The sequence below is a fragment of the Callionymus lyra genome, chromosome 4 (genome assembly GCF_982586985.1).
Source record: "Callionymus lyra chromosome 4, fCalLyr1.hap1.1, whole genome shotgun sequence".
Lineage (NCBI taxonomy): Eukaryota > Metazoa > Chordata > Actinopteri > Syngnathiformes > Callionymidae > Callionymus > Callionymus lyra.
In genome coordinates this window covers 27013456-27033903 of record NC_141821.1, presented here as the reverse complement: position 1 = coordinate 27033903, position 20448 = coordinate 27013456, and the positions used below count along the sequence as shown (strand labels likewise).

The following is a 20448-nucleotide window of genomic DNA, read 5'->3' as shown; positions in this document are numbered from 1 at the left end:
TTTCAGATCAGGATATTTCCAAGTCAGAACCATGATCTCAGATTTGGGGTTCGGATAAAGAGTCTTTTATCACGTCGAATACCTTTTCAAAGTCTGAGCTGATTGAAAAAACTTGAATGAACATTAGAAGATTCTGCCAAGGATGAAGAGCTTGTCCACTCTTACATACACATGATGAAACTGAACTTCTCCTACTGAACCAAAGAATCACCTATTAGCTGGATCCACCTAAAATGAACATCAGGCCTTTATAAAAAAAAAGAGGCAATGGGAATTTGGCTGAAGCTTTTTTTTTGAAGTTACATCACTTCAGTTTGTGATTCCATGGGGCACCTCCCTATATATCCATGGGAGGATGCACAAAGGTTAGGCAAAACACTAAGGGTGTTGCCACCTCCAGGACCCTAAGTTGTCCAGGGGTCCCCAAAGTAGGGGGGTCACGAAATGATTTCCATAAATGAAATACATTTGGAAAAAATAAAATACAGAAAAATGAAGCCATAATTATTAAAATTATGAAACATGGTACCATAAACTCAGGACAATAGAGTGCATCTAGTTAGCATAAGGTTATTGCGTAGCGTCTATGAGAAGCAGCTGAGTTTAGCAGTTGCGTGTGACTGTAAATTTACAATGTCATTACAGTGTCGGAAAATAAAGATTATATTATATATGAGCCGTATCATAGTATTAGGTGGTAAAAAGCGTGGTAAAAAAAAGGAGAAGCTTATAGTCCAAAATTTACGTTAAAATTAAAATAAAATTCTAGATTTTCCTCCTGAGGTGATTATGACTTTAAAAACAGATGTTAATTCCAAGACGCTTGCCGAGTTCTGGATTTCAGTCAAGAGGGAATATCCACAGCTATAAACTGGTCTCCTCAGTATGTGATGGAAATACTGATGCCGTTTGTCTACACAGACCAGTACGAAAAGACATATGTTAAAAATAAATACAGATCTGATTGTGGAGAATGATTTCCGTGTGGCTGTCTCCACAATTAAATCCCTTTTGAAAATAAACTGAAACTGAACTGAATGGACTTGCTGTGTTCATCCATCTCATTAGATGAGATCAACATAGAAAAAAAATTGTTGCCAAAATGTAAATTTGCGAAGCAACAATGTAAATATGTTTACGTTTGTGGATATTACACTGACTGAGATGTTCTTATTATTATTTCTCTTTGTTTGCACATGACAGCAATAATGTGCACTCATGTTGGATATTATTTTGACTGAGGCATTCCGCTTTTATATTACAATACATTTCTAAATGTAAAATCATAACAGGCTGCTCCGTTCTTTTGGGTTTGCGTTAAGGCCGTGATTGTGTAATTCGAGTGCGTATGGCCTGTGCCTCACATTTAATTTAATTTTTTTTTTCTGTCACATCCGGGGATAGTGGGGGTCGGCAGTCTCTAGCACCGTTATTTTGAGGGTCGCGGTTTGAAAAGTTTGGGAACCCTTGCTTTTTTTTTTACCAAAACTATCCAAAATTAAAGAGCAAGAACTCCAGTTATCATGTTTCTACGGCATATTTATGAAGCTTTGCTGAACTTGTGGCTCTGTCTTCCCAAAAGATTTAAGCATCTCGGCGAGAAGTGGTCATCCTGTTCCCATTATGATACAATTGCAGAAAATAATGAGATCTTATTTTTAAAGGCCAGCCAACAACCAGTGTATTGGCCAAAGGGTCAAGAGCAGCATCACTTTGCAAGATATCCACTCTGTATTATCATCGTCTTTTTAAACTTCTTATCTTCCATGGCCATTGTCTCTTATAATTCAGTAGCGCAATTACCAAGAACCAGGAGACTCACTGGGTCTCTGGTTCTTTGAGCATGAAAGACATTTGAGAGAGGCACAAAATAACACATCAAAAACTTTTTTCATTTTTGCGTTTGCATTTTGTTCTATCGGAAGAAAGTGATCAAAATGACAAACAGAACTTTGTTTCATGGAAGCTGAAGGCATGCGGCGACTGTCAAATCCCGAAGTGGCATATTAAAAGCACTTCAGAGACAGAATGGAGGGAGAAATCCTTTTCCACACTCTTTTAAATGTAAGTGATTCAGCAAGACTGTGACTGCTGGGTTGAAGAAGAAAAAGACCGGATGAAAGAGAGTAGGAGTGAGAGAGGACTCCCTGCTGATAGTGCACTGCTAATTAAGAGTGGATGGTGTTTGAATGTTGTCTGGAGTCTGGATTCATGCATGCACTCACACACACGCACACACACACACACACACACACATGCACACACTCACACCTGCTCTTTTACTATGTTTCTTCTCTCACACAAACTGGTTGTTTTTTTCCCCCTCCATTATGATTCTCTAGGCTGTAAGAATATCAACGTAATGGCTTTAAGATGGTAAATAAAAAGCACCGTTTTTTTGGGGGGGGATCACTTAGAAGTCTGGTTTAAGTGCCAATGAAAAACAGTCTTCTGAAAATCTTGGCCACTTTAAGCGATGCATTTTTCCCCACGTGAGATATGAATAGAGATATGGAGCGGTGAGCAACAACACGTTTCATTAAATAAAAAACCTGAAGAAATGTTCTGTATAATTTTGGCCTTTTGAGACAGATTACGTTTAATTTGCACCTACAGTACTATTACTGTCACATCCAAGATTTTTAATTGTTTTATTCATGTTTTTTATAAACAAATTTAGTAAATTAAATTAAAATATATATATAGGTCTGCAGAGGCTGTAGCCATCTGTATGTATATTGGTCTTTTAAGCATGGATTCATGTATCTAGCTCCTCAAATATATTTCCAAATGTTTAATAAAATGATAACTATAGAAAAATGTATCACAAAATTGTTCTTAATGACAATTGTTCACCTCAAAAATTATGTATTTTAATCCATATCAATCATTCGAAAATATGTTTGAGTAATAATAAGTGTTTGTAAATAGACATGTTCTTTGGTTTGCAAACAGGGCCTTACATTTGAATGACTAAGTACTTGCAAAAAACTAAACAACATGAGTTAATATTAACTATAAAAATAAGAAGTTATATTTTATCTATATATTTGTAACTTTTCATAGCATACTGTAAGTGTTGCATCGAAGATTTCACTGACTGTATGTGACAACATACAGCAAAATTTCAGTTTAAGTTTTAATTAAAATATGTTTCCGCCCCAAAAGTAAATCATCCTTATAAGATAAGGGCCACACAGTGAAGACAACCTTAAGCCAAATGTAAAAAATGTGACATCATACCAAGAGTTATCTCATTCAGAAATTTAAAATATAGCGACTAAATCTTTATTGTGTTCAAAAAAAACTTGAGATCTTATTCATGTATTCATGTCTAAATAATTACATTATTTAGGAATAAGAATCGATAATTAACAACTTTAATTCAAGGTGTTTTCATTTGAGTCATGATATTGTTTACCAAGTTCATGTGGGATTAAAAAAATGTTTTTATTACATTTACAATTATATTTATATTCATAGCTTGTTTCAAATAAGAATATCTACAGTACCTTCATGTTGTCCCGTGTTCCCAGCCTCTTCATTATGGTCTCAGCGCTCTGTAGGATCTGGTCCGTCACATTATCCTGATCAAGAAAAGAACAAGTGGAAAATAAATATGTGAGGCTTTCAAAAATAAAATAAAAATATTCCTAGTCTAAAACAAGAGTCGTTAGAATTTCCAGAAGGAACCTCTACAGAAGCAGATTTTCAGGAAGAGATTGATTTCAATACATTTTCCACTGGATTTCCTCCCAAAATTAAGTAAAGGTTCCAAGTAAGAAATTGTTTCCTGTCCATTTTGAGCTTTTTTCAAGGAAATAAATAACAAAAATAATTTTCTCTGAGAAGGATCACTTTTTTCTCTGATAGTTGCGAAGAGTTGTTGACAAACCAGCACAAGGGAACAAAGGGTATATGCGGGAGAAAAGTGGTAGGTTATATAAGTAGAAAGAACTGTGACTTCACGCTGTTCTAAAGGATGAGCGATTTCCAAGTGTCCTGCTGATATGCAGCTCAACACATATTATAAAAAAACAGACCATATCAAATATGTGATATATATGCAAATTGTCTACTTGGATTGTGTCTGTGTCATAGTAAATATACAGCTTGTGGTTAAGGAACTCATAAACAAAAACATAAAGCACATGCCTCATGAGATGCATCAAAAATAATGTTATACATACATACATATATATACAAGGACTAAAAAATAAATATTTTTTAAAAGTTAATGGAACTTGTTAGTTTGGAATTGCAATTTGTTGTCAATAGCTATCATTTCAGTAACACAGCTGGAACTCTGCTTTTCTCTAAGATCAAAAATGCTTCATTTCTACCCAAATGTCTGCATCACTTATTAAAAAAACTTTATCTAGAATCCATCTCACAGACATTCACAACATTAATCCTACTCATACAATACTTAAAGTGTTGATTAAAACGATGAAACAATTTGATGTTAATGGTACATCAGTTCCATTTTTTCAACTGGACTGTACAGATAAGGCTTCTTAAGATTGAATGCCTACGTTTTTTAAAGCTGGAAACAATACAAATTCAATACCAAACAAAAACAATTCACCTCTTCAGTTGCTTTAAATTCAATACACTGTAAACTACCATTCAGTTCGGCTTAATTATTTTTGTCCCCACAGAGCAATTAGCAAACATATTGGAAGTAACTCCCTAAATAGCTTGAGTAAAGTGCTTGATGATAAACACAATTCCCAAATAAAGCGCTAGCCTGTGAAAGGACAAAGAGAACTATAGTCAGGTATGACTATTTTAGACCTTTTTCTTAATTAAATTGCCGAAAAGAATCAGCAAACGAGAGAAAAGGTCAACAGGACCGTTTCAATATATGGTTTGTATATGCTTGGGCCTCCTGAATATGGCACAAAATATTTGTTGTTATTAGGAAGCCTTACATTACGAAGAAGATAACACTAATAAATAATAAAATTACACACACATTCTCGTTGTCATAAAACTTTCAAGTGCAATTAAAATATAAAGTTTACAACAAAAAAAGAAAATCATTTTCACCATTTTCATAGCGACTTCAAACCAACAGAGATTTGAAGCCAGACATTTCCCAAGGACAGCATTAATAAGAAGAGAAGCAGAACCAAGAGGACCAGCAATTGGGCTTGCATCATCATTGCTGCTCAAATTAAAGAGTCTTCAGTGTGCGGCTTCAGGAGACACAGAGGAGACGGCAGTGGCCTTGAGGCTTAGCAGCTTCCTGATCCCAAAGTAGGTTATTTGACCAAAACTTAAAATGTTAATGAGGGAATTTGAAGCCAACTGTATCACGCCAGGGATCGACAGAGGACAAGTTTAGTTCAAAGACAGATGGAAAGACATCCAGATAGATAGATGGAATGATATCCAGGTCACATGATTTGTTTAGTTAGAGGGACTGTTCATTTTCTTGAACTTAGTACCGTGCTTCACTCAAGTCCAAACTTTCAAAAGGTTTGGCTTTTGATAAATACATATAGTAATGGATAGGTTTAGAAATAAGTCAAACAGAGGAACAGCACATGTATGAATGAGATGGTTTTGTAATGTACAGAGGAGGGATAGTAAGTATATTGGTAGAAGGATTCTGGGGTTGGAACTGCCAGGCAGGAGGTCCAGAGAAGAAAAAAGAGAAGGTATATGGATGTAGTAAAGGGGACAAGTTGGTTGGTGTGAGAGAGTACAGAAAAAAGAAAAAAAATAAGAAAAGGCCTGCACAAATGAACAAGTCTTAATAGTTTTTTTTAAGGAGGAGGAGTCAGTACATCCATCAAACACAGAAGGAGAGTAAGATTGTTCGAAAGTTTAGGAGCAACAGCTTGGCGGGTTTTTCTCCTCTAAGACCTAAGAGACTGATCTCGGCTGTAAGGCTGGATCAGATCACTTATGTAAGGAGGAGCCTGACCATGAATAGTTCTGAAAGTAAGAACCAGAATTGGCAGCCAATTCAGAGTTCTAAGGATCGGAGAAATGTGAGTTCTCCTATTAGAGCAGGTTAGTTTTCTCGCTTCAGAATTTTGTATTAACTACAGGCGAGACAGATCCTTCTTATTTAGACATGAAACGTCAATAATAAAGCTCTGTCAACATCTGTTGCCACATCATCTCCACCCAGACAGGAAGTTCCTCATTTTATTTTGAGTCTCTGAATATCCCCTTTCTAGGGAAGCAGTGCATACTGAAGGGTGGTGGTGTATCTACAGGGCTTGATGTTATCCTTCCCTATGTGGCCGATTGTTGAACTCCCAGCATCTTGTGGTATTAGCATACAAGAAGTCTAAATGTGTAAGGACTCCTGTTGGAAAGTCAATATATATGTCCAACGATCGTTACAAAAGTTTCAGGTTAACACCAAAAATCCATTGGATGCTTGGATCGCAGCTCTTGAGGGGGTGAAGATGCTGAGGTCACAAGTCACTGTTACCACAGAAGATGGGTGAGTCTAAACAGAAATCCTGAACGTGAAAGTTAACTCCTGCCACAAATAACAAGCCATATTTTCAGAGCAGGTATTTCAAATTCTGGGCTCTCCTTTACCCTCACATATTAATGATCATACCACTTCCTGTACCTCAAGTATGATCCTTCTTCCCTTCTTCTTCTGGCTGCCTCTCTGAACAGTTGAGCAACCGCTCTCCAGTTCTGTGATGTGCGACTTGAGTCAAATTTCCAATACGTACAGTATATAAGGGTTGAAAATGATGTTCCTCCTGGATGCATGTTTGTCCACCTTTTTCCCAAGAGACCTTACTTTCCTTATGATAATTGCCAGGGTCACTGGCCTGTATCGCCTCCTTTTCCCTCTCACTTTTGACACAAGCTCTGCTCCCCCCGGTGTCTCGTTCAAAGAACCACTGGGATTCATGGTTTGTCCCTTGGCAGCAACACATGCCCTCGAAGTACAATCAGCTGTTTACGTGTGCGTAAAGAATTGTTGCTTTTGCTCTCAGGCATAATTAAAATCCTTGGACTAGTTATATTCACAGTATAATGCTTGAGTAAACTTGAAAGCAACAGTGCAGAAAATAGATCAAATCAATGTAATTATATGTAAAGAAAACAAAGAGAAACCTAGTCAAGTAGAACCTTTTGAACTGGCCCTTTTATGTGAATGTTTTTCTCAACATTTATTTGAAGTTATATATATATTTTCCCTGACATTGGGCTGATGATGATGTTTTCCACTTTCATTAGATAGATATGGCTATTTTCTCTTCTAGTGCATATAGTCCATTCCCTCGTGGTCACTGCTTCCAACTGTGGAGAGGACCATAAATAGAGCAGTGCAACCAGTCACATACACTTCCAGATACTCCATTCTGCTTGATATTCATCCATTTTCAGGGAATCAATCTCATCGTCGGTTTATCCCCAATTATTTTTCAAACTCACCTCTACACTTACAGCTGTTGCCACGGACACAGTTTTGCTTTTCTTTATCATTGTGTCGGTGTATGTTCGGTGTTACCATTCCTGACCATTGGTTTGTATGAAAAAATAAACGATATACTGTCATTTGAAGGAGAAGTATTTACTGCTCTCATGTTGGCTCACAGCAGAATAACTTTGTACATACACTTAAAGATATAATCTGTAGGGTGACATGACATTGGTACTTTTGCTCAAGTTCAACCTCGTCTGTACACCTCTCAGTATAAGCATCTACTGACATAATGTCATGCTTATGAAGTCATAGAAGCGACCATTTAGCAATAGTGCAATAAATCAACTTGTATTCACTTATTTTGCCCAGAGGGGGGAAATTCAGTAAAGTAAAGGGGCGTTTAATAGCAGTATAGGTACAGTACATGATGTGTTCATCGAATAGAATAGATAATTTACAGATACCACTGGTGCATGCACCGAATTTAAATAATTTCAAAGCCTTTTAATAATCTTTTTCCTGGAGATGCATTTTATCCCATCAACATGCAGGTTTACATGAGATGTGTTTTCATCCCTAAGTAGGGACAGAGGCATACACCAGATAAAGCTTTACAATAATGTGCCTGGATATAACATTGTAACTATCATCCTAGCTATACACTAGAAAAAAGGCTCAGATAACAACAAGACAAAGTACTATTTGCATACAATAAGTGTAACATATTAAATGGAAACAAGTTCAAATTCAAGATATCCAAATGAACAAGTCCCTATATGTTAATGAAACATTACTCTTTAGTTGACTGTGTTTTACATTAAGAGTTATGATCAATATTTTGACCCTGATAAAAGGAAGAAGTCCAAAACGAAAGAAGAAGGTTCAATTGTCATCATGCAGAAGAAACCTCAAACCTTAAAAAACAACCCTGCAGCAAATATTTTCTGTCCAAACTGATACAGAAAACATCACTCATGAGATTCGATTATTCCTAAAACATTGCTTACTGATTGTGATTATTATTGAGGTCCTTCAGCTACTGAGGTATGTCACACTGCAGTGCTGCTATTTCAAACGTGTGTTTTCTTATGACATTAAATGTGTCAATTCTGCTGTAGGTTTAATGTTCTTCTTCATCTTAAGAGTGCCACAGCAAGTTGACATGATAAAATACCTCAATGATAAATTGTCCCTCAGATGGTAAATGTGGTTGTCTCAATGTACTACAAAGGAAAACCTGATTAAACCTAAACCTGCCTGATCTGAGGCACTCAGATTTCAAAACTTTTTAGCAAAAGCTGTCTTAATGATCAGCAGTCAATGTGTTTTTTTATTTTTTTTTATTAGACGGTCAGAACGCTTATGCTGATCCATCATCTCTTTGCTTTTGTCAATATCACAAACCTGAGATGAATTGAAAAGTCCTTTCAGTTCTTCAAATGTGTCTTCGATTTCTGTCTCCGTAATGCGGACTTGAGAGTTGATTCCACCCACGGAGACCCCCCCGAACCTGCAGGCGCAAGCAAAAGCAATGTAAAAGGCAGATATTTCGTTTTTTATTGCAGATAAGAGCACATGTTAACAACACACTTCAGTAAGGAGTCCATTGACACCCGATGAAAATACTGCCAGGAAAAATAAAAAAAAATAAAATGAATGGATCACTTAGCCAAACATGGCTTGACCCAAACTACTCTCCAGTGACTCCTCAGAGTGAATGCATCAACAACACAAAGACCATGTCCTTTTACCATATCTGCTTTTTCAGAAACAGAAAAGCAATAAAAACATCACCTGTCTCAAATATTTTATTATTAAAATCATACCTAGTTTTTCCTGAGGTTTCGTACGTCTTGATCAGAAAGTCTGTCATGTTCTTCCCAGTGAGATTCTGGAGAGTTTCTGTTGAATTCTGGATCCTCTGTGAAAACAAAAAGATATATAAACATTATTTGCGGCTTCTACATGAACACAACTTTCATGGTTTAGTTGTCCTAGAAACATCTAAACTCTATTTTACCTGATCTCTATTGATAGGTTGATGAGACCTTATGATACAGCATTAGTTGTTTAATGATACAGTGAATTAATATTTAAAAGGCTACATTAAAGTATTTGGCTCTGATCTACTGATTCAATGAAACCTACCATAATAATGTTCACTGAGGGTGTTTCAAACTTTATCATGACACAGCATCAATTGCCTCATGAAGCCTCAGGACTAAGCAGTACAAATATCACACTTGTAAGATCAACTTCAAATACATTACATACTTGTATAAATGGGCTGATGAAGCTTCATGAACATGTGTCCTAGTCTTTTAGATAAGAAGGTAGCACCCTCACTTTAAATACATGTCATGTTTCAACAGAATAACTATTCAAAGCAATCGGTTAAATAGTGCCATCTACTGGAGTTTAAACAAACAAATGGATACAGTTTCATGAAGCTTCATCAACCAGACCAGTCTTTTAAATGATACCAAAACCATGCACTTCATTCTAACAAAACCCAGTTGTGTGTGTGTTTAACTCATTGGTTAATGTTTTAATTACGCTCAATTAATCGTATTCTGTAAACCTACTAATCTGCAGAGGAATAATTAGTTTAATCAATACTCATCCAGTCCTAGTTGTGTAAAAGCAGTCGATCTGTCTCAGTGTGAAGCAGGTTTAAAGCTCGAGTCCCCATCGCTGAAATCCTATGACGGTAAAATCTAGCATTGAACACAATCCCTCAACCTGCATTATAATAGTCAATTAAGGTCGGCCATGAACCAAAAGATATAAACTGACCAACATCACACACACTGAAAAAAAAAAAAGCTCTGTCTGGTGTCAGAGGACTCTAATTAGATGCCCTTCTACGGATAAATGGGTCCATTCAAACATCCAATTAGGAGGCAGCGCGACACACTGCCATGACAACCCTCCGCACTTGTGTATAACAGTGCGTACACACCGCCAAACACCACACGCTCAGTCCACCATTAGTCCTGCTTATTAAAAAGAGTAACGGAATGCTAATTAACAAAGTTATCTTTGATAAAATGAGACACCCCGGACACCTATTTACCAACCCCAGCAACTCAGGTGTCCTGTTCTTGTTTACAAACTGCTTCAAGTGAAGGGTCTGAGCAAACATGCTGTGTTGCTTAATCAGATACCCCTGTGAGACAATTACCTCCGTGAAACCACTTTTTCTTTCTCAATGCGGCATTAGGTATTCATTAGGTGGAGACCAGGGAACTCTTTGGTCAACAGAATGGAAAACAAATCAGAACACTATAAAAAAAAAAGGCACAAGGAGAGCCTGTGATGTCATGTGACCAACAAATTGCTTCGCAGCACTTGGGCAGAGGCAGTGTTTTCATATGAAGTACTGAGAGACTTAATGGAGTTAAAATTGACCAAAAAGATTGTTTATCTAGTTTAGTAAACAAATGTATATATTGTATTGTATGTAAACTGCGCAACAGAGTAGTCACGACATTGCAGTTGTACTGTTATGACACTGGGGGGAGCCAGATATAGTATTTACAATTGTACCTTCTGCTTTAACACACGGTCAAGACTGGAGAAAGTGAGAGACACTGTGTGCGAGTGTGTTTTTTATCACTACACACTGCACAATCGAATGAAACTCATCAGTTTCCTTTTGTTATTTATATTTTCAAAAGCCACTAGATGGCACTCATGGTTCTATATCCCCTAGCTCAGAAGCACAAAGTCAATGAAACTTCAGATTAATTTTAAACGGAGAGTGTCACCGTCTGTTTTGAAAATGATGACACAGTTTCATGAAACCCCATCAACCCATCACGTGTTGCGACAATGCTGAGATTCATAGACAAATAAATCCAAGAGAAGGTTTTTATGCAGTTGATGTTGCGTCACTCTTTCATGGAGGGATGTGATTTCTCACACAACAGGCACAGAGACGCATCTTTTCTTTCATAGTGATGACTTTCCTTTCGCCTCTGAAAGTGACCGAGCTGAAAATGTTAATGTCAAGGCTGGATAATGAGGTTTATGGGAGCTGTCGTTTCCATGGTGGCAATTTGGTGGATTTTCATCATGTATTTCATTCATCAGTTTCTCAAAAGTGAAGATAGGAGAATGAAAATGTATTTAAAAAGCTGTAGCTTGTTTACATAAGTTGTTTTTTTTTGGAACGTTCTTCTGTATATTTCAAGTTTTGAGCTCAGGTGATTCCAATTATTGTATACCAGAAGTTGGAAGTAGGTGGTTATGTTTTTTTTATCCATCTGAGATTCAGTTTAGCATATTTTCATGAATAGATTAAATGTAGACTGTGAGAGGAAGTTTCATTTTGAATCCATCAATTTTAAATTAGGGCAAACATGTAAAAAGCTTACATTTACTCTTGACAGTTGCAGACAAGGGCTGGTTTTAAACGTATCACATTTATTGCCTCAGGGCGGAAATGGCTTGAATCTGAATCTGACAGATCCAAAAAAGATGCCCAGCAAATTTAGGCAAAAAAAAAAATGGTTAGATGTTTCAGTTTGACATAGAGTTCAAAATAATCAAGACTAAAACTGCTAATTTCACACACTTTTCTCGTACGATGAACTAATTCCAATGATTTCAAGAGTTAAGAGCCCTCAAGAGCGATCAGTTAATGTGAAGAGGAAGGCCATAGTTTGAATTTGTTTTTAAACACTTCAATCACGCTCTAATGATGGTAAACACACAAGGAAATACAAGTGATGCCGCTTTTAATTTAAAGGTGATCGATCTGGTTGTTGAAGAAGAAAATAGAGCTGATGCTGCACAATATCAGATCATTTTATGATACATTTTATTCTAGGCAAGAACAAAGGCAGTGTAACGTTAAACAGTTATGAGTCACATGAGGAGGTGGAACGGAGACACTTGCCCAGAGTGAAAGAGCATGAAGTCAAGAGGTTACCAACCTTTTTGAAACTTCAGGCTTCAAGATTACTTGACCACTGCTAGGGTACCACGCAGAGAGAGGGAACATATGAGCTTGTCAAAACTATTTGAACCTGGCACAGACTCTTAATGGCCTGTGCTGTTGCAAACAACACTATTTGAACTGAGCAGATCAGAAGCACACACTCAACTAATAAATCTGTCACTGAGATTGTTTAGTTATTCAGGTTGATATTGTTAAACAATAGTTAATTAAGTAATCATTTAGAAATGATACATCCAAAGCAACATTCTTTATTCTTCTGGCTGGTCTTCGATTTGATGATCACAAGTTCTGGAATCCACTGGGACAACTTCCTGCTCTCAAGGCAGCACTTTCCCAACCTGGAATACACCATGACAGTGTCACTTCGAGCCAAGACTATCATTGAGAGGGAAAGGTCCCTCAAAGGCCACTTTTCAAACTCGACTGTCACAACAAAACGTATCCCACCATGATTGCTTGAACGGTTGTTCTCTAAATGTGACCTCGCACAGCTCTGTCATGGAGAGAAGCCTACAGCAGGTCTTGCACAAGTTCAATGAGGCATTACAAACACATGGAGAGGGAAATGTCACATTAGAGCATGGCAGTGGTGTGTTGAGGGGAAGTAAGGAGAGGAGATGAAGGAGTGACAGATAAGCCCTGATGAGGAGACTCACTACGACAACTTATATCGTCAGTTCACTCAATCACATTAGCAAAGCTTTACTCTTTGGAATTATGACCAGTGTCCCACGGGCAATATACAGTACAAAGTATACACTACTCATTTTATTTCATTATAAAATTCTCCCCTAAAAAAAATCTCAGCAAGAGAGATTACGAGAGCAAAGTTCTGCTGTAATCATGCCTCGCTTTGTTTATACAACAAGTCCCTTCGACGTGGAGTCTTCCTTGAGTGAAAAAAACCCCTCAACACTTGACCGATCACTGCAGAGTGATTGTGGTTATGGTAAACAGGATTTAATCTCCAGAAAAATGCAGCGTTCTCAGTGGCTTAAGCACATTTTCTAATGTGAATATTCTTATGAAAGGAGTTTTGTACAAACAGACACATACTGATGTGTACAATCCATTTAAGAGACACTTAAATCCACAAATCAATTTGACGGAGGCCGCTTATTTTTAAACTATTCTTATACACAACAAACTTTGTGTGTGTTATATCCTGTCTGTATTATTTTGGGATGAAATTCGGTGTGCGATGGAGTGGGTCCGCTGAGACTTTGCTGTAGCCCCCTGTTAAAGCAGACGTGTCATACTCGGCGCCGAGACGTAATTGCAGAAAAACACTTTCACTTTCAATTTCTTACCAAACTCTTTTCCAGTGCCAGGGCTGCACATTGTTTTGCTGACATTTGTTCTCGACCTTAAGAGTTTCACAACCCAGTAGCACCTGTCTTATTCAGTGAAAATGCACTTTTTTCTCAACAGTTTTCAGTAGTCAACAATGTATCGAAAGCTAACAAATTCACGATCAGACAGTCAAAATCCGATATAAAGGCTGTATTCCATATTACAACATGTGGTAGTTATACTTGTGTTTATTTATGTGTTCTTAATGACTTGAAATGGTTGTCAGCCTACCTGAGGAGGTGGGAGCCCACCGGCTCCAGGAGAGCAGTCGGGTAACATAATGCTACGTTTAGGAGTGCTGCACTGGCACGAAGGCGAAGGGTTGGACATGCTCCAGTTGCCATATATGAAGATGTCTTCGATTGACTGATCCACTTCTGGAGTTACCCAGTCAGACTCAGTAGGAACACAGGGTTGTGATCTGAAACAGATAATCAAACGTCAAGAAGAAAAGGTGAATACCTGAAATTTATACATAATAACTTAAATACATTCTCTTGTGTTTGCTTCCAGCATAACTTATACCCAATTTTGACATTGATAATTGAGAACATATTTGTATTAATCTATAAACTTCACTAATTAAAAAAAAACATTTTACATACAATAGTCCAACAACACTTAAACACTGATCTTCTTTATATAAAGTGGTGTACTCGCAATTTTACTTTCTTGGTCATATAGCCAGGACTTGAGTTGAAAACTTTGGTAAAACACAGTTAAAATCTTCTATTATTTCAATCAAGGTCATGACAGCTCCCAGCTACTTACGGGATGGGGTTTCCGTTCATGCAACGGGTTCCAAATCCAGGGTTGTTAAGTAGACTCTCAGCTACTCGAGAAACCTCCACATTGGTCGGCCCATCCTTACTATGAAACGAAACAGAATATTTAGTTAATGTTGTCTGAAAACATCATAAAGCATTATCAGAGTGAAAGAAATAGTGAAAGATCAGGAATAATAGATATTTTTAAAAGGCCCCAAATTGCTCGCAATTGCTCTTTATTCTTGTTACAAATAGATATATTTGCTTTATATAAAACACATTTTATTTTTGGGGGATAAAAATACATTTCATATAACTCAGTGTCAAACATAAAATCTCCTTTTTATCATACAAAATACGACTTACACATAAAGAAGCAAATTCGAAATACGGAAATGATGATCATAAAGTGATGTATAAGCACTTATAAATGGGTAAACAAACGACTTGGTTAAGATAAATATTGTTAGACTAGGTATCAGCAAAATATTTTTCATACATCTTATTATGTTTGAGTTTGTGTTTCCTTTCTTGTTGCCCCTTTATTTTCGTGACTAAACAAGAAGGATCTGTCTCGCCTGCAGTTACCACAAAACTCTGAGGCGAGAATTCTGACCTGATCTAGTAGAAGAACTCACATTTCCCCGATCCTTAAAATTCTTCACTGGCTGCCAGTTTCTTTCAGAATCAATTTTAAAATTCTGGTTGTTACTTTCAGAGCTATTCATGGTCAGACTCCTCCTGACAACAGTGATCTGATCCAGCCTTACACCCCAGCTCGGGCTCTAAGGTCTGTGGATCAGAATCCATTGTTTTTATATGTTAAAGTGCTTTGTGGCGCTGGTATAGAAAGGCGCTTTAAAAATAACCATTACTTACTAATTCTTGAAGAATCAATAATATGATAATATCCACATTCATAAAACTGATTCAGTTATTGTTTAACTGTGTAACAGACTGGTAGTAGGCCTATGGGTCACACAGTTTAGAGCAGCTTGCAGTTGCAAAAGGTTGGCGAGATGTTGAAATTTTATTATTGTCTTTCTTCAGATATTTCACGAAATATAAAGTAGGGCAAGAAGAGACATTTCTCAATTGTTATAGGTTGTGTTTCACAATAACAGTTTGTTCATAGTTTGCATAAAAAACGGAATCAGCTGAATATGTAACAGTAAGGCATGTTTGGGGTTAACTGTGTGTCCCGCCAGCAATAGCCACGATCCAGAAAGTCATTAGCATTAATACACTGTTCATTGTCTCTTTTTGTAGCATCTCCATGAAGGTCAGCCGGTCAGTTCTTCAGCCATTGCTGAGAGCTGTTGAAGTGGTCAGACTGTAAAAATAGATGATGTGCAGCCATCTGTTTATGCAATTAACAACGGCTGGGTTAACACAATATCCAAGCTCATAAAACTAGCGGATAGTTCCGGGATGAGCACTTGTGAATACAGAGAAAAAGTGGAACTAATGAATAGTTCATATAAAAGCAATGAAACAGCCGAGGAAGTGAGAAGAGAGATAATATTGGAAGAAAGTCAAATGGGGTCTATCTAATAATACTTTATTGTGCAAAGCATTGCTTCTAAAACTAGAGGGATGGGCAGGTTGGTCATGTGGACAGGAGATGCTTGGGAAGTGTTTTTGTTGCAGTTTTTATTGGACTTGCTGGAACATTTAATGAGTTCTTAGAAGCACAAGGTCGAGGACCATGTTATGGAATACGTCTTGTATGCTAGGCTAAGTAATAATGGATCCATACATTAATTCTTAGCCAACAACAAGCATCTGCTGACACCAGGAAATATCATATTCACTACTCACTATTATTTTTTATTACCAATAGATCTGGGCCATTTTTAAGATTTGTTGATATACTGTATTTCCATTTTTTGTGTCCACAGAAAGTGATGATGTTTCAGCTGAAATTTGTAGCAGTCAGGATGCCAATGATGCATCGAAAGCTTAAGGATAAATTAAATTAACCACAAAACAAATAAAAAGTACAGTAAACCAGAATGAAAGAAAGAATTATATGCTTTTTTTTATTTCGTCATACACAATCAACAATAACAATGATATTTTTCAGTAGTAGTAAGGATTGGATCAGAACTCAAATTGAAAATATGGTTTGAGGCATACATACTACTACATTTTTTATATGCTTCTGCACCTGCAAGTAGCCTTTCCGTATATTACGTAGTTGATCATTTTCCTTTTCATTTTTTTCAATTTATTAAGTTATTCCAAATCATTGTTTTGTGTCATTGACTGAATATCGTAATATATTATACTGTGTTTGAATTGTGTATTGTGATGTATAAAGGTTGGTGAATTGCTATAGCTCTAATGACGAGGATATGAATCCAAAACAGCTATGATAAATAATACAATTTATAAGATACATGGACCTGATGGCAGTTCTTCAGATACATATCTGTTTAAAAATGGCCACAAGCTACCTTCAATGGTATTTAACTATGAAAACTGTATTATAAACATGTTTCTTGTACATGTTTGCTTTAATCATATGATCCTTTTGAGTTTATTTTAAGAATCATAGAATAGTGACAAGAATTTGGGAACACAGAATGCAACCATTAGACAGTTAAAAAATAGCAATGGATGCCTTTATGTGGCTGCACAGGAAATTTAAGAGTGTGGGTCAAACCTCATGAACAACCCAATAACAGCGATCGTTGTTAGATTTCCAGAATGGGTCATTGCCATTTACGAGATACGTGAGAAGATTGGATGTATGCAAAGTTATGGACCATTTAGTGGTACACTGGCCATTAAGTTGGATGTTTCATGAGAAAAGACTATATTCAGTAATTGGCCAGTGATTTTAGGAAGAACTGTGTCACGCTAGAATGCTTTGTTTGGACTCTGCTTGATTTTTAATGGTTAAAATAAATACAGTGAAACCTTTTCTAAACTGGATATTGAGTTGAGAATGTTGCAATTGGCCTTTAAAAAAGGACAGAATAACAAGGTAGAAAAATGCATGGCACTTAAAACGTTAAAAGTAAAGATCGATTAGAAGGATTCTACATAAAGGGTGTCCAAACTCTTTTTAAAGATGGTCACATTTGGCTTTGTGGTGTTTTCATTTTACTCATGCGATGGGTGTGACTACAAGAAGACTGTTGATGTATTCAGAATGATTCAAAGTTAATAAATAGCTTGTTTAGGGTTATCATTAAAAAAAAAAAATTAAGCTAATTCTTTGTTTTTACAGTATTGGGTACAATTTATGACATGACTTAATATTTATTGCATAATTATAATTATATTTATAACCAAGCTATGGTTTTAAAGGCCACTAGATGGTTCCCTCGGTGAAAATGATGCCAGTTTTCATTGAATTAGTACATCAGAGCCAAAGTTATATTAAGAAGTATATTAAAAAGTAAAGTTAAAAAGTAGATAGTGCCATGAAGTGGCTTTTAAAATTGATTCACTGAATTATGATACAACTGATGCAGTATCATGAGGCCTCGTCAACCCATTATTACTAAAAATGGAGCTATTTATGGAACTACTTTGTTATTATATAAATATATTTTTAAATATCAAACCTTGCATTCACTGTAACTACATATTTCAACAAGCAGTATATATTCAGACCACATGCTTTTATTCGTGAATTACTTTCTGAACTGTATGACAAGAATTGAAAGTTGAAAGAAAATCTATTATCTAAGTATTTGTCAGATCAGGCTACATAACTGTTCTTTGTGGTCCTTCAATAAACCAAAACTCCCATCTTGATGCACGCAAGGTCAGATTCAACTAAAAGGACGTTTGTGAAAGAAGTTCTTTTCCATTAATTTCCTTTTAACCAATGTTTTCTACCGCACATAATTTGGGTAGTGTACTAAAGGCTCCAACAAGTTTCCCATGAGGGTTCAATATTATTCCACAATCCTCTAAAATGAACTATACAATGTCCCTTTATACTTGAGGAAACATATTAGAAGGTTTTTAATTGAAATGATTCAAGGCTTATCCGGAAATTGGAAGAACATTTATTTTTACCTGTAAAAAGTGGTTTGAGGTAATTTGTACATCCAGGGCTGCAGTTCGAGACTTGGGTACTCAGAGAAAGGTGGAACAATGAGCGCGAAGATCAAGGAGAGGCACACAAAGACTGCAGGTAAGACAACCTAGAAACAAAGACAACACATGTTATATTATGCATTCATGATGAATAATTGAGTGCTGCTGATAACTAGTGATGGGCTGATGAAGTGGCGTGAATTAGTATTAAATGGTAAATGGTTTTTAATTATATAGCGCTTTTCTATGCTTTTTCGGCACCCAAAGTGCTTTACACTAAGTTACACATTCACCCATGCACACACACAATCACACACTTATGGGACATTAGACTATTTCACGCTATTTAGCATTATGAACTATTTCTCCAATAGAAGTCAGCCTTCATTGGAAAAAAAACAACAAAATAAGATCACATTGACAAAGCATAGAATGGATTAATATAATGAAATTGTAGCATTTATCATAACAGTCTGATGGACTATGTACACTACTTGATTTTAGGAGCAATGGTACATTCTTAATGCAGAGTAGTTCCAATAAAACTTCCAACATTTGTAGTTTTAGTAAAAGGCAAAGTACCCGTGACACCCCCCTCACTGTGACCTTAGTATCTTGTTTAGAAAGCCAAACATTTCGTTCCTCACAAGGGTACCATCCTCATTAATGTGTTGCACCAACCGGAGGAACCAAAAGGGGTCTTTCATTACACTCTAAAGAAGCGGCTGTGTTCACAACAACTATACACCAAGGCCTTTTGCATGCATATTAAACCACTCGCGATCATTTGGTTTGCTGAAGCTTTAAAACTTTGATTAAGGAAGTCAAGCTGGGCCTCAATCATACACTTGCTTTAATTTGTTTTCCTTTTAACTTGGCTCTGGTGCCTTTTTTCACCATCGCAGATAGTCGCTGCATAATGTGTGTGTGAGCGTATTGTTACAGCTAAAGAGGAGAAAGGGATCCAGAATGTCTTGAATGTTTAATGGATTGTAGGGTTGATATGTACTCAGCAGGAGGAGGTTAGTCTTGATTAATTACACTGCTGCTACTAGGAAGGCCAATTCAATATCTTCTAAATTAAATTCCTAAATACACTAAACATTGTTGTGAATGGAGATAAAGAGCAGCGAAGAGAAAGAATAGGCTAAACTGTGGACTGCAAGAGAAATAACTATTCTGCTCCGACTTTTCCTGACTGGTAATTGCAGGTGCTACTTCTCCCCATGTGAGACTTCCAAAAAGTCATTAGCCTCCGCATTCACACGAACAATGCAGTTCATCACATCCACATGTTGGTTGGGGATATAAAATGTTTTAACAGAAGCAGGGATTAATAGCTCTCAAGATCAGTGTGGATGCTAATCCATCTAGTTTTGTTTGGGAACAAACGGCTCATTTGCTGTTTGGAACATTTAAGTGGATTTTAGGATAAGTGAAACAGGATCGGCTTATTGGTAATGTGTTCATGTTTTCAAATTAGCTCTGGCAGCCTCAAAATAAACTCTGTTTTGCACAGAGGAAATCCCCAATTGTACATAGAGAACAATGTTGTGGAAATGCGAGCATGCCAAACCTACATTGGTGTTTTCATCCATTAACAAGGACGACCATAAAATGGTTGAAGGCCATTGAAGACACATTTACTCTGAAATTACAAAGTTATGTATATTGACAATAATATAGAAAAATATAGAAAGAACAGCCAGAGATTTTGCCATTTTGTTACATTTTCTTCAGTTTTAGTTTTGTTGAATCATTCTATCTAAATAAGTTTTAGTTGACTCAATTACAGCTGAAGAATTAAAGATCGGAAATATTTGTTTCTGGCTTCCAGTAGTATTGAAAATTACTGCCTGTTAATTTTTTGGCTCTTGTTGTTTCAGTTT

General features: G+C 36.6%; 1 protein-coding gene across 1 annotated transcript in view; it reads right to left on the bottom strand.

Moving 5' to 3' along the window:
* The window catches only part of LOC148082304 (phospholipid-transporting ATPase ABCA1), a 148069-nt gene that overhangs the window by 56514 nt on the left and 71107 nt on the right, over positions 1 to 20448 (bottom strand). Inside the window, exons 28-33 of the mRNA XM_087789468.1 lie at positions 18539 to 18666; positions 14505 to 14603; positions 13965 to 14154; positions 9241 to 9335; positions 8819 to 8924; positions 3513 to 3587 (exon numbers count right to left, since the gene is read on the bottom strand). Coding sequence (XP_087645594.1) covers positions 3513 to 3587; positions 8819 to 8924; positions 9241 to 9335; positions 13965 to 14154; positions 14505 to 14603; positions 18539 to 18666 — 693 coding nt within the window. The remainder of the gene's footprint in view (positions 1 to 3512; positions 3588 to 8818; positions 8925 to 9240; positions 9336 to 13964; positions 14155 to 14504; positions 14604 to 18538; positions 18667 to 20448) is intronic.